The 18,742-nt window shown below is 42.4% G+C and overlaps 2 protein-coding genes across 2 annotated transcripts in view; one reads left to right on the top strand and one right to left on the bottom strand.

Moving 5' to 3' along the window:
• LOC135526013 (beta/gamma crystallin domain-containing protein 1-like) overlaps positions 1-10,047 on the top strand; it is a 23,675-nt gene extending 13,628 nt beyond the window's left edge. Inside the window, exons 11-19 of the mRNA XM_064954031.1 lie at positions 2,458-2,584; positions 2,754-2,783; positions 4,348-4,460; positions 4,627-4,759; positions 4,933-5,072; positions 5,501-5,624; positions 5,923-6,081; positions 6,334-6,499; positions 6,917-10,047. Coding sequence (XP_064810103.1) covers positions 2,458-2,584; positions 2,754-2,783; positions 4,348-4,460; positions 4,627-4,759; positions 4,933-5,072; positions 5,501-5,624; positions 5,923-6,081; positions 6,334-6,499; positions 6,917-7,005 — 1,081 coding nt within the window. The 3' untranslated portion in view covers positions 7,006-10,047. The remainder of the gene's footprint in view (positions 1-2,457; positions 2,585-2,753; positions 2,784-4,347; positions 4,461-4,626; positions 4,760-4,932; positions 5,073-5,500; positions 5,625-5,922; positions 6,082-6,333; positions 6,500-6,916) is intronic.
• rtn4ip1 (reticulon 4 interacting protein 1) overlaps positions 7,868-18,742 on the bottom strand; it is a 26,711-nt gene continuing 15,836 nt past the window's right edge. The window contains exon 9 of the mRNA XM_064954037.1: positions 7,868-8,105. Within this exon, the coding sequence (XP_064810109.1) occupies positions 7,977-8,105 (129 nt within the window). The 3' untranslated portion in view covers positions 7,868-7,976. The remainder of the gene's footprint in view (positions 8,106-18,742) is intronic.

Below are 18,742 nucleotides of genomic sequence, written 5' to 3' on the forward strand. Positions count from 1 at the left end.
TCGAATGTCTTAATTATAGCTTACCTCAACTTTCTCTGTCTCCTATTTATATCATGTTAAATATTAGCCACTTTCATTAACAACCGTCAGTAGGACTAATAACCACACATATTTAACTGCCAATTTACTGTTAGTTCCCTTCAGTTGGTATAGCCTACATTATCATTCCATTGTTTTGTTTACCTAAGTTTGCTTCCTCTGTAAACGCCGTTACGGATGTGTGGTTGTTGCTGAGGATCGTTAGTAACAGTTGATGATTAAAAAAAGGCATGTAGGTTAATTAAAAGGTTGTTGAGCGGAGCGCAGAACAAGCCGTAGCCATTTGAATCCGACACATGGCACAATGCGTGTCATCACACTGTTCCATGGTTAGTGCAGGCAAAACACAGGTGTATATTGTACACTATTCTCTCTATTATAATTCTATGTTCACTAACCTTCCAACATTACCATATAGGTTGAAGAACTGGATGTGGCAACTTTCAGAATGAATCAAAACACAGTTTTCTTTATTTTGTGTATAAAGGCTCCCCAAACCAGTTTCTATGATTCATAAATACTTTCCTAAACCTAAATAATCTACAAGGTCAGAGTATTTCTAAATCTACCAATTGGTGCTGAAAAGGAGGCGAGTATGCATATATTTAAATGTCTTTCTTTAATTGATCCTACTATTCTGAACCTGTTCTCTCGAGTCTGTCACCAAAATTACTACTGTACGGTACACCGTATTTAAAGGGATAGCTTAATACTGAAAACCCTATTGAATGAAAACTCCCAGAGAAAAACTGTTGGCAAGTGGGAGGGTTTTAATTGGTTGAATGACATGTATTCAGAGCGTGCAAGGTAGCCACACCTGCAGAGCGCATTACCCGACTGAATACGTTTAGTCTGAGTACCAAATGCTGAGGAGTGCGTAGGAAAGGTGTACATTCTCCAATCGGAATCGGCCTCGTCGAGCATCATCCTACATCTTATGTAGTTCAGACTGAACAACTGAATGGGGATAACCCTTACATAATCTCTTTATATGCTTCTACTGTTTACTCACTAATTGTTTTATGACCTTTCAAAATGCCAGGGCGGTTTGTTTGGCTAGTATGGAGCTACAGCTATTGATTTAAGTTCTAAACATCTAATGCCAGGGCTGTTGGTTTGGTAGTAATATAATGGAGTTACAGCTAGTGATTTAAGTTATAAACATCTAATGCCAGGGTTGTTGGTTTGGTAGTAATATAATGTTCTAAATAAAATAAAATAAAACTTTACTTGTCACATGCGCCGAATACACTTTACTGTGAAATGCTTACTTACAAGCCCTTAACCAACAGTGCAGTTCAAGAAGAGTTAAGAAAATATTTACCAAATAAACTAAAATAAAAATAAAAAGTAACACAATAAAATAACAATAACGAGGCTATATACAGGGGGTACCAGTACCATGTCAGTGTGTGGGGGTACAGGTTAGTCGAGATAATTTGTACATGTAGGTAGGGGTGAAGTGACTATGTATAGATAATAAACAGAGAGTAGCAGCAGTGTACAAAACAAATGGAGGGGGGGTCAATGTAAATAGTTCGGTGACCATTTTATTAATTGTTCAGCACTCATATGGCTTGGGGGTAGAAGCTGTTAAGGAGCCTTTTGGACCAAGACTTGGCGCTCCGGTACCGCTTGCCGTGCGGTAGCAGAGAAAACAGTCTATGACTTTGGTGACTGGAGTCTCTGACAATTTTATGGGCTTTCCTCTGACACCGCCTATTATATAGGTCCTGGATGGCAGGAAGCTTGGCCCCAGTGATGCACTGGGCCGTACACACTACCCTCTGTAGCGCCTTATGGTCATATCCCGAGCAGTTGCAATACCAGGCGGTAATGCAGCCGGTCAGGATGCTTTTGATGATGCAGCTGTAGAACTTTTTTAGGATCTGGGGACCCACGCCAAATCTTTTCAGTCTCCTGGGGGGGGGGTAAAGGATTTGTTGTGCCCTCTTCATGACCGTCTTGGTGTGTTTAGACCATGATAGTTCGTTGGTGATGCGGACACCAACGAATTTGAAACTCCCGACCAGCTTCACTACAGCCCCGTCAATGTTATTGGGGGCCTGTTCAGCCCGCCCTTTCCTGTAGTCCACGATCAACTACAGGGCGGTAATCATTTAGGTTACCTTTGCTTCCTTGGGTACAGGGACTATGGTGGTCTGCTTGAAACATGTAGGTATTACAGACTCGGTCAGGGAGAGGTTGAAAATGTCAGTGAAGTTAGAGGACTAGAGACTACAGTCAAATGATAAGGCCTATAATGATCATATTCAGACCACCTGTTTAAAGGTTATGTAACACGGGACGGAATGATGCTATTTACAACATGTTATATTGTAAAATTGTACCGTTTTATGGGGTGTCCTACTGTAAGTGTTCATTTGCCAGTTCCAACCTGTTGTGTGCTCTGAACAGGTGGGTTGCCTTTGAGAACCCAATGTTCTCCGGGGAGCTCTACGTTCTAGAGAAAGGCCTCTACGGAAGCCCAGAGGACTGGGGAGGACAGAACCTCAAGATCTCCTCGCTGCAGCCCGTTTTCCAGGTAATCCGTTGTAAAGTAATACTCACAGTAGTATCACATTTATAGTATCATACTAAGATTTGACTTGCATGACAGTGATAAGTTTTGAGGTTGGTGAGGATACTTTGAAATTGTTTATCCAGTGACGATAAAGAATGTAATCCATAATTTCCTTCTTTATAACTTTCAGGATAACCTGGGTGGATCAAGCAAGTTCAAGGTAAAGTCAGATAGTGATAAACAAATAGTATTAACAATCTTAACATAGTCATTAGTGTATGGGAGTGATTATACCATCAGTTTGCATGAAGAGTAGCCTACGTGTAGTGGAGGGTATAAGCAGGTTTACACCATATACCCACTTCTTTTTCAGTGGGCATTGCGTGTACTCACTTCTAAATTCCCATGATGCTTATGAAAGTAGTGGAGTGGAGATATACCCCGGCTAGTGGACCAGATCAGAATGTTTAGCTTAAAATGTCTTTCTTCACATTTTCAGCACAGCAATGTGCACATGGCTGTAGACTTAGAATGGTGCAAATGTTCCAGAATGCAATTTGAGGGAAAACACTGTTCTAAAATCCATACCACATGTGTGAGCGGTTTCATGGACAGAGTTGGAAATATCTGTTAGAAACTTAGAGAGGGGAGATCTAAAGATGCAACAACTACCATGGGTTACTAAAATGACTAGGATAATGCCTTTACTTTAGCTGCTAAACAATGAAAGAAAGTTCAAAGAAAACCAATAGAACATGAGCAAGCATATGAGGAGGTCTTTATAAAATAATTGCCTCCAAGTTTCTATGATGGGATTTTAGCTATAGGCTACTTTGAAGCATGCCTCATAATATGAAGTAAAACATCCAGGTTTAAAAAAAATTAAGGAACATGGAAAAAATATAGCAATGCTAATGATAGGCCTAACCGTCTTCTGGTAGATCAGGTGTCAAACTCATTCCACAGGGGCCGAGTGTCTGCGGGTTTTTGTTCCACCCTTGTACTTGATTGATGATTTAAGGTCACTAATTAGTAAGGAACTTCCCTAACCTGGTTGCCTGGTTGTCTAGGTCTTAATTGAAAGAAGAAGAAAAAACGCAGATACTCGGCCATCCATGGAATGAGTTTGACACCCCTGTGGTAGATGGGAAAGTCTTTCCCCAAAAATCTTCTCAATGAAAAGTTAACTCGCTACAAAGTAGCCTGTTGCCTACCTGGCAGAATTCTATTATTTGCGTCAATCCTGTGGACATTTGTTTTGCAAACTCCATCTCATGTGCTACAAAAAAACACTACTAACCAAACAACAGTGCTCGGTGCCCGAGCACTTGAATTAAAGTGTAACTACACAATAAAAAATAAAAAATGTATTCTATTTTTCTCAGACCTCAAAAGTGGTGTGCTGATGTGGTTTAAGCATTGTTGTGGTCTTAGAACATCCAATTTTGTAGTTTTACTATTAAACGTGTGAATTTCAGACTTAGTTGACAGCATCATTTATCTGTTTAAAAAGTCGGCCTACTATTAGACTACTGCACAGTACAGCTTGGGTTGAGCTGTGAAAGACCAATATGGATTTATCATTTTAGGTCATTCAGACTGTATGCCACTGTTTCTCATAGAATTCTTCTCACAGGACACCTTTGCTTAGCCAGTTGGGCCGCCGAGGAAATGTTGCGCAAATTTAGAGTATACCCACATGTCCAGCCACCACTACCTAACTGTAATCCACTGTACATTTAGGCGGCCCTGTCTCATGTCAGTCTCCGGTGTATGTACTGTAGGTCCAGCTGTTCTCAGAGCCTGGGTTCCAGGGCAGAGTGGTGGTACTGGAGGACAGTGTGGTATCCCTGGAGGAAGACTTCTCCCCTCGCTCCTGTAGAGTACTGGCTGGGAGGTGAGCAAAAAAATCTGCTTTAAATGCAGCATGTAAACATCAATACTGTGCCTTTTGATAGGAAAAAAAACACTGAAAGTGTAGGCTTTCCTTTTCTGTTGTCCAAGAGCCCTCTGAACACTCAGAGAGCGCTATGTTGACTGTGTGCCTCTATGTTATGTTCCAGCTGGGTGGCATATGAGGGATCCCAGTTCACACAGCACATGTTTGTCCTGGAGGAGGGAGATTACCCCAACACTGAGTCAATGGGCTGTCTGGGTCCTGACTCTACCATCCGCTCCATACAGACCGTCAGCCATGTGAGTAGAGTGGATTATGTGTGTTGGCATGGGATGCACGCGTACAGTATTTGTGAACCTAAGTCGTGTCTGTGTAAAGTGACTGTATGTCTTAGAGATGTCCTGTACCTACAACACCATAATGTATAATCTCACGTTTTTACCCACCCTCCCCTTCCCTCTTGTCTCTCCAGGAGTTCTCCCTCCCGTCCATAACGCTGTTCAGTAAGGTTGGCTGTAGAGGCCGTAGGGTGGTGCTGACGGGAGAGACGGTGAACCTGCAGCTGGCTGGGGTTGATAGACGCATACGCTCCCTGGTGATCCACGGAGGAATGTAAGTCACACCTGGATAGGATTTGACCGTTTTTATTAGGCGATTAAAAACAAACATTGACATTTTAAAGAGAGAGTTTCATTTACAATTCATCTTGGTTGGTTGAAGCACTGTCTAAGCAACTAATACACCATCAACCAGGCCTCTATTTAATCTGTATCCCTGAAGGGATGCAGATTGCGCAATATAAATGTAAAGGTAATTTCCAGAACGCAGTCTCCGCTGACGCGGGAACATTGCCTTTAAATTTCAATCGCGCTGTAAAGCTGAACTTCCGCGATACGGATTGAATAGAGCCCATAGTTTTGCTGGGCTATTGTAAACTGAAACGGTGTAGGAAGGTTGATTGTTTACATTTGAGGTGTGTCAGAGATTTTGTATAAAGAAGACCAACTGACTGTGTTGGATTGATTTCTCCTGCCCTACAGTTGGGTGTTGTATGAGGATAGTAACCACCGGGGCCGTCAGATCCTGCTACCGCCAAGCGAACTGAATGATTGGTGTAAGTTCAGCAGCTGGCCGCGAATCGGATCCCTGAGACCACTATTGCAGGTATGGAAGCAGGGAACGGTTCCATTTTAGATTCACATATTGCTGTCTATCCAATACAGTTTTCCCTATAACTAAACAACAGTCCATGGACTGTATCCTAACATGAGATCTGTGTACACAACTCAACTTTTGCACTAATCTCATTTTGTCATCACTGCATGAATTACCCCATAATGCAAATAATATGCAGTCACCTCAAGTTAGGATTTGGATAATGACCACTGTCGGGTGAGAAGAACTCTTATCTCGCCTAGTCAAGCTAATGTTAAGTGTGTTGTTTGCCTATTGACCTCTACAGAAGCAGGTGTACTTCCGTTTGCGGAGCAGAGAGACGGGCGATGTGATGTCCCTGTCAGGGCCTCTGGATGAAGTCAAGCTTTTGCGGGTCCAGGCCCTGGAGGAGTCAGGGGGAGTGGACCAGACCTGGATCTACCATGACGGAGTCCTACGCTGCAAGGTACCTCATGGGCTCAAGCTTTTGCACTGAATCATCACTTCCACTCATTCCATCGCCACCAACTTCAAGTGTTGCAGAACTGGCTTCCTCGTTCTTTCAACATAGTTTCATGTCACGTGTTGAGCATATCCCAGTACAATTGTCAATTATCTCTCATATAAAATCAAATGAAACTTTATCTGTACCATGCTTGTCAGTTTGTATTCATACAGAATCCACCCACATCTGAACCCATATTCTCTGTCTCTATAGCTGGTGGAGGACTGTTGCCTGCAGACATCAGGGAGCATTATCATGGCAGGCAGCAGGCTGAGTGTCTCCCCTCCGGAGCCAGGGATAGACAACCAGCTGTGGAGCATTACCCCAGACGGCCTAGTCCGATGCTACCTCAAACCTGACCTGGTGCTGGAGATTAAAGGTCAGATCAGTTATTCTGCTCTCTCTCTCAGCTAGCCTTACTATCATTAGCTAAGAGCTACAAAGATAGGAGCTCTGGCATTCAGCTCAGTCCCCATAGTTATAGTCTGGCTCCATCTGGTGGTAGGTTTAGGAAGTGGTTTGTATTATCCATATGTTGCCACGTCCTCAAGCTATTGAATAGGGAGCCTCCACCAAACCGAAAGATACACACTCAAACTTGTATATAATTTTAGCCAGTAGTTTTGAAAGTGGTGCTCACGAGACAAGTGGTTCCCGTTTTGTGTACTACGTCATCCATTTCATATGATATTTTACGTCCTGACCAATTTTGTTTGCAAATCATATAATATGTTACAAATTTGTTGTGCTTAAGATCCTGGAGTACACCTTTAACTGTATTGTATTCTTTTCACAGGTGGACAAAGTTATGACAAAACTCAAGTGATTCTCAATACATTTGATGAGAGAAAACACACCCAAAGATGGTCTTTGGAGATCCTGTAATGGAATGTCAATCTGGCCCTTGCCCTTCCACAGCAGCTCAGCTCTGTGATGCAGCTCCACCGTGGGGCCCATACTCTTGCTTCTTGATGAAGTTTCTCCATGGGCCTTAGTGCTCTGTGATGCTGGTCTGCAGTGGGCCTCCAGACATTCTGCAACATTTGTTGAGCTTGAGAGCAGAAATTCCAAACTGTCTTTGTGAAATACAACCGTAAACCAGTGATCTACACTCTGAAGACAAAACTACACCCGGCTATAGAACTATCTATCGAGCAAGGAGCACAGCATTTTACTTTGAGGACTTGACTGATGCTGTACAAATACCACAATTCATTTGTTCACTCTCATTGAGCATACCAAAGAATAACTGTATGGGAATGTGTCTCTCCTGTATTCATATCATTTACAATGACTTAAGCCCTGTGTTAATGCTGATTTTATCCACAAATCTCTTTTCTATGGTACTTTACCAGTCAATTACTGAGATGTTTTCTTACAACAATGTTGTAAATTGGTCTTTTAGCACACTTATTGTTCTATGGTCACATATTCTTAATGTCATAGATGAACACTCCTTAAATTCTCCAAATAATGTTTTGTGTAAATGTTCTTTCAAGACTTTTGAAGTCAACTTAATATTTTTCTACAGACATCACTGCACAGTACATTAGCTTCTGCAGGTGTATAGATTTTGTTGAATGACTAAATAGCAACTTCAACACTGTGCTACAATATCATACTAACCACTGTCTTACTTGTAAATATGTCAACAAAATGCTGTTACATCTACAACAAAAAATGGTTTCCTTGATTGGTGTTACTATGGCGAAGAATCTCAATTACCCTTTCAATGAAGATCACAAGGTCAAGGACTTGAATAGGTTTTACTTATCACATAGCTACAACAGGCAGCCTCTTCTCAGACAGACACACATAGCCTTAGCACAGACGATCATAAAGGATCATTTCGCTGGTTACTCGGATGAGTCCTCTCCGCTGCTGATCTTGACCACAGTCTTCCCCCGAGCGTGTCCCTTCTCTACCTTCAGCATGGCCTGGGGCACCTGGGAGAAGGTAAACTCCTCCTCCACCACCGCACGGATCTGCAGGAACAGGAAGTGTGGTCACACGAAGTTAAAAAAAAAATCAAAAACAAACCTGACTTTAGACATGTGTGAAGGGGCAAAGGTCGGGATTCACTCAAAGGCTTGTTATTGACAAGTGCATTGCACTTACCTTCAAAATAAAATGTATACTTGAGCCAAAATCTCTGCAGAACTTAGCATGAATTGATCTCCACAAACATCTGAGAAATTGCCTTTAAAAGGTGCATTGTTGGTTGTGCAGTGCACAGTTCTGCAACGGGCCTTTGAATGAATCCTGGCCAAATTGATCTTCCAAAAAAGAAAATGAATAACAGAGAAAGTTGAGTCATATGGTGCATCTGTCGGCACAGTAGCCTACATTGAAAAATGGAGAGTTCCTCTTCTACACAGAATGACCTGATCCTTACCTCTGTGTGGATTGAAGATAACCTAGAATTGAAGTGGTGAGGATGTACTGACATCTTTCACAAAACTACGACGTACACCAACACTGTACACAACAGCATCCTGTTCAGCCTAAGAGGCTCTCATCATGTAGGTGTATTGTATATTTGAAAATGAGTATTAAAAAAATGAAAAGAAATTACATAATTGAAACAGTATACCGCATATTCTGTTGCTAACCTAACATTGTAATGAGTCAACACACACCTTTGCATCCTGTTGTGTTTGTTGTCATGGCAAACATACCAACAGCATGGTAGGACAACCAACTGTAGAGGATCTGGTGACCAGGCCAAGCTGAAACTAGCCGTAGCCGTTTCATCAGAACAGAATGGAACCGTGATGTCATGGTGGAACGCTTCCATAATACCCAGGCAGGCCATGAAGAGACAGGAATCTGTTCCGCTTCCAGGCTGGGGAGTGGGCCCGGGGGCTAACAAAGGGCCCGGATTAAGGGCCTAGCGCCAAGATTACACTGGCATTCCATCTTGACCGGTCAGGACAGCCCCGACATAGCAGGTGATTATCTGGTCTGACCATACCAAACCCAGCCTGCCTCACTGTCTGTCTGACAAAAGAGAAGGGGAGGTGTGTGTAGTGTGGCTTCAGCCAATTGATGGCTGAAGCGTTCCGATTAGTTCCTCCACTTGGCCAAGGGGGTCATAAAAACCCCACTATTGACCAATATAATGTGGCACTCAGATGTAATGGTGCCACTATTGACCAATATAATTTCACCCTTGAATCAATAAGGGCAATATGATATTTGCTAACCATATCAAAGGAATATTTCAGGATTATCTACTTCCCCAGTGTCAGATGAAATCGTGGAAACCATTTTCATGTCTCTGTGTAAAGTATTAAGGAAGGCAGAGGTATTTCGTGAGCCAACGCTAACTAGCATTAGCGCAATGACAAATTCTATGGGTATCTGCTAGCATGCTAGAAATCTTCAGCTTTACAAAAACTCTGTATAGAGTGATGAAGTGGGTGCCCACTGACCCGCTGGCATGGGAGACACACATACACTCAGTGAAGTGTGTCACATCCCCCCTTTGGGCAAAGACCCATCCAGGTATTTTGTACATCTCACTCACCCTTTTATGTCAACACAGGCAGAGATGACCAAGTCACAACCATCTGATCCACTATAGGTGCTAGATAAGACTATGGCTTAGTTACCTACTGTCGGTCTCTGAGAGAGTGAGTGTTCACCTGTGTCTAATTCTCTGTGGTCACAAGAGTAATAAGGTGAGGTTTCTAAGGCAGCCTGTGTTTAAAAAAATCATTTTAAAAAGTACACTTAGACAAAAGCCATATAAACCTAAAGAGATGTCAGACTCACAAATGTACGCAATATTATTATGGCATGTTGTTGACTATCTATTCCCTTCTGTTACTATACCATTTTAAATGGCACAACCAGAAACCCATGAGGGAATGTCTATTAAAAGACTTACCCCTCATGGAAGTATATTAAAGGCGTAGTGCACTACTTTTGTAATAATTATTGTTTTCTCTCCAAAACATAACAAATAAAAATTATTTATTTAATATATATACACACACACACACGTAGTTGAATGTGCTGACAACAAAATCACACAAATTATCAATGGAAATCAAATTTATCAACCCATGGAGGTCTGAATTTGGAGTCACACTCAAAATTAAATTGGAAAACCACACTACAGGCTGATCCAACTTTGATGTAAGTCAAAATGAGGCTCATTAGTTTGTGTTGCCACCACGTGCCTGTATGACCTCCCTACAACGCCTGGGCTTGCTCCTGATGAGGTGGCAGATGGTCTCCTGAGGGACCTCCTCCCAGACCTGGACTAAAGCATCCGCCAACTCCTGGACAGTCTGTGGTGCAACGTGGCGTTGGTGGATGGAGCGAGACATGATGACCCAGATGTGCTCAATTGGATTCAGGTCTGGGGAACGGGCGGGCCAGTCCATAGCATCAATGCCTTCCGCTTGCAAGAACTGCTGACAACACTCCAGCCACATGAGGTCTAGCATTGTCTTGCATTAGGAGGAACCTAGGGCCAACCGCACCAGCATTTGGTCTCACAAGGGGTCTGAGGATCTCATCTCGGTACCTAATGGCAGTCAGGCTACCTCTGGCGAGCACATGGATGGCTGTGCGGCCCCCCAAAGAAATGCCACCCCACGACTGACCCACCGCCAAACCGGTCATGCTGGAGGATGTTGCAGGCAGCAGAACGTTCTCCACGGCGTCTCCAGACTGTCACATCTGTCACATGTGCTCAGTGTGAACCTGCTTTAATCTGTGAAGAGCACAGGGCGCCAGTGGCGAATTTGTCAATCTTGGTGTTCGCTGGCAAATACCAAACGTCCTGCACGGTGTTGGGCTGTAAGCACAACCCCGACCTGTGGACGTCGGGCCCTCATACCACCCTCATGGAGTCTGTTCCTGACCGTTTGAGCAGGCACATGCACATTTATGGCCGGCTGGAGGTCATTTTGCTGGGCTCTGGCAGTGCTCCTCCTTCTCCTCCTTGCAAAGGCGGAGGTAGCGGTCCTGCTGCTGGGTTGTTGCCCTCCTACGGCCTCCTCCACGTCTCCTGATGTACTGGCCTGTCTCCGGGTAGCGCCTCCATGCTCTGGACACTACGCTGACAGACACAGCAAACCTTCTTGCCACAGCTTGCATTGATGTGCCATCCTGGATGAGCTGCACTACCTGAGCCACTTGTGTGGGTTGTAGACTCCGTCTCATGCTACCACTAGAGTGAAAGCACCGCCAGCATTCAAAAGTGACCAAAACATCAGCCAGGAAGCATAGGAACTGAGAGGTGGTCTCCACTTGCAGAACCACTCCTTTATTGGGGGTGTCTTGCTAATTGCCTATAATTTCCACCTGTTGTCTATTCCATTTGCACAACAGCATGTGAAATTTGTCAATCAGTGTTGCTTCCTACGTGGACAGTTTGATTTCACAGAAGTGTGATTGACTTGGAGTTACAAAGTGTTCCATACATTTTTTGAGCAGTGTATATATATATATATATTTTTTTTTTGGAGAGAACAAAATAATGCACTAGGCCTTTAATAGTCTTCCATGAGGTGTAAGTATTTTAATAGACATTCCCCTCATGGGTTTCTGGTAAATAATTTTTGAAGGGCACCCCTACTTCCCGCCGCTACATGTATGGTTCAGAATATTAGGGAATAAAAGAAAGCCATCTAAATATGCATATTTGTCACCCTGAAAATGTCCACATTCAGTTCTTCAACCCATGGTAATGTTGGAAGGTTAGTGAGCATAGAATTATAATAGGCAGAATAGTGTAGAATAACCTTGTCTATTGCCTGCACTAACCATGGTGTTCAAACTGTTATGACTTGGTCTATGACTTGGCCATTAAGATCGAAATTAGCCTACATGTATTTTATTATTATTATTTTTTAAATATATTTTTTTATAATGCTCCTCAGCTACAACCACACAGCAGTGACGTGTTAATAGAGGCAGCAAATGAAAGTAAATTAAACAATGGAAATAAATGGAATTATAATGTAGGCTATACCAACTGAAGGAAACAGTCAATTGAGAGTTGAATATGTGGTTATTAGGCCTACTGACGGTCGATACTGACAGTGGCTAATATTTAACATGAAAGAAATGTTAAATATTACAACTACTGTTTATTGACTGATCAGATAAGACTCTTTCATTCAATTGGACCACAATCATCTCCACCCCTAAATAGGGATGGCACTAAAATTAGGTCATGAAAGGACAACAGAGATTGGAAAATACATTTGCAATTCAGCTTCGTTGCATTCTTCTAAACGGAGGGTCATATTCATCAAATCAAAGACCATGAACTGCCTGATGATCTTCATGCTAGTGGCTCTTTTAGTCATTGCTTGTAAGTCAAATCAAATTAATTCTTTAAAAGGCAGTATATGTGCAACAGCTCTTCTAACTCAGCTATGCTTATACAGTTGAACAGCAAAATAAAATATTTAACTGTTTTTGTCAAATGTAAAAACTGTAAAAACTATTTTTTTTTAATTGATAAAATGTGCTATAATGGTAGGAGATAATGAGATTGACATTTTTCTGGTAATTCCAGGTGGAATACAAGAGTCATCTGCATCTCTACACTTATGTTTCATTAGTGGGGGCGGGTGCAGAAACCTTCGTTTGTGCCTTGCTTCTGGTGGTACTAACATTGGAAAAATGGGATGTACATGGCCGAATGTGTAAGTTGATCAATGACCCAAACTGACTTGATAAATCAGAAATGCAGCGTCCCATTATGAATTTCAAATACATTCCAATTACTGTATCCATAGCAGTAATATCAGACGGGACTCACGTTTGCTATTTTACGTGCATCTTGCTCCTCAAATAAGTATATGGAACGTTTTGTATCGTTACTAAAAACTAAAAACAGAAGATTACTTAGTGGAGGTTGGTTGGGGTGGATGACTGGTGGGGGTGGATGACTGGTGGGGGTGGGTGGGGGAGGATGACTGGTGGGGGAGGATGACTGGGGGGTGACTGGTGGGGGTGGGAGGCGTATACTGCGACCGAGTAGCAACGTGTTCGATGTGCGTCCAGGACAAGTGTAGCATTTTCGCTAACCCTTCCTCTAACCTTGACCCAATTCACCTTTTATTAAATTCTTCTAACCTTTTGTCGTTTTCGTTCTTACGTTTTACGTACATTCTCACCGTAATTCTTCTTTGTTAGACGCAACCAGCAATTTGGTCTCGGAGATATTGCTATTGGTCCTCCCAAGACGTATGATAAGATACACCATCCAATTCGAATGCTATTGTATATTGCATTGACCACTATTCCATTCATAACGTAACGTAACGTAAATAGCATTGCACGAGCCTTGGTTTGTGCAAGCCGGAACATCTCACAGGGGCACGTTTTATTTGTCACATGCTCAAGTACAGTGAAATGCTTAACTTGCAAGCAGTAACCAACAGTGCCGTATTTAATATTTTTTAAAGTATAACTAATGAGGAAAAGATAAGTACTTAAGTAAAAAAATACTTTAAAGTACTACTTATGTAGTTTTTTTGGGTATCTGTACTTTACTATTTATACTTTAGTACACTCCTAGATGTTTTACTTCATACATTTTCCCTGACAACCAAAAGTAGTTTTTACATTTTGAATGCTTAGCAGGACAAGAAAATTGTCAAATTCAAGCAATTATCAAGAGAACACGTGGTCATGCCTATTGCCACACAAATTAATATTTTGTAAATAATGTCTGAGTTGGAGTGTGACCCTGGCTAAAAACAAGAAAATGGTGTTGTCTGCTAATATAAGGAATTTTGAATGATATATACCTGTACTTTTGATACTTAAGTATACTTAAAACAAAATACTTTTAGACTGTTACTCATGTAGTATTTTACTGGCTGACTTTCAATTTTACTTGAGTAATGTTCTATTAAGGTATCTATACTTTTACTCAAGTACGACAATTGGGTACTTTTTCATCCACTGACAAATACACAAGAAATAAGAGAGGAAGCTCAGGGTAAATTTGGCACGGCAGGTGGTTAGAGCGTTGGTTAGGGCGTTGGGCCAGTTACCGAAAGGTCAGCTCGGTGATTCAATCCAGCAACAAGGGAAAAATGTTGTTCTACCCCTGAACAAGGCAGTTAAACCCACTGTTCCCCAGTAGGCCGTCATTGTAAATAAGAATTTGTTCTTAACCGACTTGCCTAGTTAAATAAAGGTTAAATAAAAAGGGATTGGTGTATTTGAGGTACAGTACAAGACCAACAGTATGTGGACACCTGCTAATTGAACATCTCATTCCAAAATCATGGCATTAATATGGAGTTTGTCCCCCCTTGGCTGCTATAACAGCCTCTACTATTCTGGGAAGGCTTTCCACTAGATGTTGGAAAAGGGACTTGCTTCCATTCAGCCATAAGAACATTGGTGAGGTCGGTCACTGATGTTGAGTTTTAGGCCTGCCTCGCAGTCGGCATTCCAATTCTTTCCAAAGGTGTCAGATGGATTTGAGGTCAGGGATCTGTTCAGGCCAGTCAAGTTCTTCCACACCGATCTCGACAAACCATTTCTTTTTTGTTGTATTTTATCCCCCTTTTCTCCCCAATTTCGATCTTGTCTCATCGTTGCAAACCCCAACGGGCCCGGGAGGCAAAGGTTGAGTCAGGCGTCCTCCAAAACATGACACGCCAAACCGCGCTTCTTAACACCTGCCTGCTTAACCCGGAAGCCAGTGGCACCAATGGGTCAAAGGAAACACCGCTCACCTGACGACCAAGGTCAGCCTGCAGGCGCCAGGCCCGCCACAAGGAGACGCTAGAGCGCGATGAGACAAGTGAAGTAATTGTTGTGGCGTTAAGATTTCCCTTCACTGGAACTAAGGGGCCTAGCCCGAACCATGAAAAATAGCCAGAGACCATTATTCCTCCTCCACCAAACTTTACAGTTGGCACTATGCATTTGGGCTAGTAGTGTTCTCCTAGCATCCGCCAAACCCAGATTTGTTCGTTGGACTGCCAGATGGTGAAGCGTGATTCATCACTCCAGAGAATGCGTTTCCACTGCTCCAGAGTCTAACGGCGGCGAGCTTTACACCACTCCAGCCGACACTTGGCATTGAGCATGGTGATCTTAGGCTTGTGTGCAGCTGCTCGGCCATGGAGAACCATTTCATGAAGCTCCCGACAAACAGTTCTAGTTCCTTCCAGGGGCAGCTTGGACGATTGTTACATGATACGCACTTCAGCACGCGGTGCCATTCTGTGAGCTTGTGTGGCCTACCGATTCGCAGCGGAGCCGTTGTTGCTCCTAGACATTTCCACTTCAAAATAGCACCACTTACAGTTGACCGGGGCAGCTCTAGCAGGGCAGACATTTGACAAACTCACTTGTTGGAAAGGTGGCATCCTATGACGGTGCCACGTTGAAAGTCACTGAGCTCTTCAGTAAGGCCATTCTACTGCCAATGTTTGTCTATGGCGTTTGCATGACTATGTGCTCGATTTTATACACCTGTCAGCAACGGGTGTGGCTGAAATAGCCAAATCCACTCATTTGAAGGGGTGTCCACATATTTTTGTATATAGTGTAGATATGTATATGTACATGTATATAGTGTAGATATGTAGATATATAGTGTAGGAGAAAGTAACTGGTAGCAGGAGAAATTATATTAATAAGAGTAAACTGTATGGCAGCAGCATAGGTGCTGGGTGTGTGTATCGTGCAAGAGTGTCAGTGTAGGCATGATAGGCAGATTTACATGTAAACATGGATGAAAAGTGACTAGTAGCAGGAATACATAAATACTTAAGGTAATATACTAATGGTAATATATACAGTGGCAATAAACAGTATGTGAACCATTTGGAAAGACCTGGATTTCTGCATAAATTGGTCATAAAATAAACAAACACTTAAACTAATAACACACAGATTGTATTTTTCTTGTCTGTATTCAATACATAATTTAAACATTCACAGTGTAGGTTGGGAAAAGTATGTGAACCCCTGGGCTAATGACTTCTCCAAAAGCTAACCTGGAGTCCAATCAAAGAGACGAGACTGGAGATGTTGGCTAGAGCTGCCCAGCCCTATACAAAACACTCACAAAATTTGTGTTTGCTATTCATAAGAAGCATTGCCTGATGTGAACCATGCCTCAAACAAAAGAGATCTCAGAAGACCTTAATATTAAGAATTGTTGACTTGCATAAAGCTGGAAAGGGTTAGAAAAGTATCTCTAAAAGCCTTGATGTTCATCAGTCCACGGTAAGAAATTGTCTACAAATGCAGAAAGTTCAGCACTGTTGCTACTCTCCCTAGGAGTGGCCATCCTGCAAAGATGATTGCAAGAGCACAACGCAGAATGCTCATTGAGGTTAAGAAGGATCCTAGAGTGTCAGCTAAAGACTTACAGAAATCTCTGGAACATGCTAACATCCCTGTTGATGAGTCTACGATATGTAAACACTAAACAAGAATGGTGTAAAATTGGAGGACACCACGGAAGAAGCCACTGCTGTCCTAAAAAAAACATTGCTGCACGTCTGAAGTTCACAAAAGAGCACCTGGATGTTCCACAGGGCTACTGGCAAAATATTACTTGGACAGATTAAACTAAATTTGAGTTGTTTGGAAGGAACACCCAACACTATGTGTGGAGGAAAAAAAGGCACAGCACACCAACGTCAAATCCTCATCCCAACTGTAAAGTATGGTGAAGGGAGCATCATGGTTTGGGGCTGCTTTGCTGCCTCAGGGCCTGGACAGCTTGCTATCGTCGACGGAAAACTTAATTCCCAAGTTTATCAAGACATTTTGCAGGAGAATGTAAGGCTATCTGGGGCGGCAGGTAGACTGGCGAGTAGGAGCATTGGGCCAGTAACCGAAAGGTTGCTGGATCGAATCCCCAAGCTGGCAAGGTAAATAGATTAAAAAAAATTGGTCGTTCTTACCCTGATCAAGGCATTTAACCCACTGTTCCCCGGGCGCCGAAGACGTGGATGTCGATTAAGGCAGCCCTCCGCACCTCTCTGACTCAGAGAGGTTGGGTTAAATGCGGAAGACATGTTTCAGTTGAATGCATTCAGTAGTACAAGTGACTAGGTATCCCCCTTCCCGATCTTTCCACCAGTTGAAGCACAACAGGACAACAACCCAAAACATAGAAGTAAATCAACAACTGAATGACTTCAACAGAAGAAAATAGGCCTTCTGGAGTCCTGACCTCAACCCGATTGAGATGCTGTGGCATGACCTCGAGAGCGGTTCACACCAGCTGAAACAAATTTGTAAAGCGGAACAGTCCAAAATTCCCCCTGACCGTTGTGCAATTCTGATCCGCAACTACAGAAAACATTTGGTTGAGGTTATTGCTGCCAAAGGAGGTCCAACCAGTTATTAAATCCAAGGGTTCACATACTTTCTACAGCCTGCACTTTGAATGTTTACACTATGTGTTCAATAAAGACATGAAAACGTATAATTGTTTGAGTGTTAGTTTAAGCAGACTGTGTTTGTCTATTGTTGTGACTTAGATGAAGATCAAATGAAATTTCATGACCAAATTATGCAGAAATCCAGGTAATTCCAAAGGGTTCACATACTTTTGTAAACTGGAGTAAACAGTAATATAAACAGGAGTAATAGTGACCAGTAGCAGGATAAATATAGTGAACAAAAATATAAATGAAACATGCAACAATTTCAAAGATTTTACTGAATTACAGTTCAAATTAGGAAATCTGTCAATTAAAATACATTTGTTTGGCCCTAATCTATGGATTTCAAATGACTGGGAATACAGATATGAATCGGTTGGTCAAAGATACCTTTAAAAAAAATGGGCCTGAGGATCTCATTATGGTATTTCTGTGCATTCAAATTTCTATTGATAAAAATACAATTGTGTTGGTTGTCTGTAGCTTATGTGTGCCCATACCATAACCCCAACACCACCATGGGACACTCTGTTCACAACGTTGACATCAGCAAACCGCTCGCCCACACAACGCCATACAACGCCAGGTCTTGTGAGGCTGGTTGGACGTACTGCCAAATCCTCTAAAAACAACATTGGAGGCGGCTTATGGTAGAGAAATGAACATGAAATTCTCTGGCAACAGCTTTGGTGGACATTCCTGCAGTCAGCATGCCAATTGCACACTCCCTCAAAACTTGAGACATCTGTGGCATTGTGTTGTGTGACAAAACTGCACATTTTAGAGTAGCCTTTTATTGTCCCCAGCACAAGCTGCACCTGTGTAATGATCATGCCATTTAATTAGCTTCTTGATATGCCACACCTGTCAGGTGGATGGATTATCTTGGCAAAGGAGAAATGCTCACTAACAGGGATTTAAACAAATTTGTGCACGCAATTTGAAAGCATTTTCATTTCAGCTCATGAAACATGGGACCAACACTTTACATGTTGCGTTTATATTTTTTGTTCAGTGTCGATAGATACTAATGTTAATGGCAATCAATAATCAATGATCAGCAGCATAGTGGTAGTAATAAATCGAATCAATAAGTGGTTAGAGCGTTGGACTAGTAACCGGAAGGTTGCAAGTTCAAACCCCCGAGCTGACAAGGTACAAATCTGTCGTTCTGCCCCTGAACAGGCAGTTAACCCACTGTTCCTAGGCCGTCATTGAAAATA

This window comes from Oncorhynchus masou, chromosome 32, assembly GCF_036934945.1.
Source record: "Oncorhynchus masou masou isolate Uvic2021 chromosome 32, UVic_Omas_1.1, whole genome shotgun sequence".
Classification (NCBI taxonomy): domain Eukaryota; kingdom Metazoa; phylum Chordata; class Actinopteri; order Salmoniformes; family Salmonidae; genus Oncorhynchus; species Oncorhynchus masou.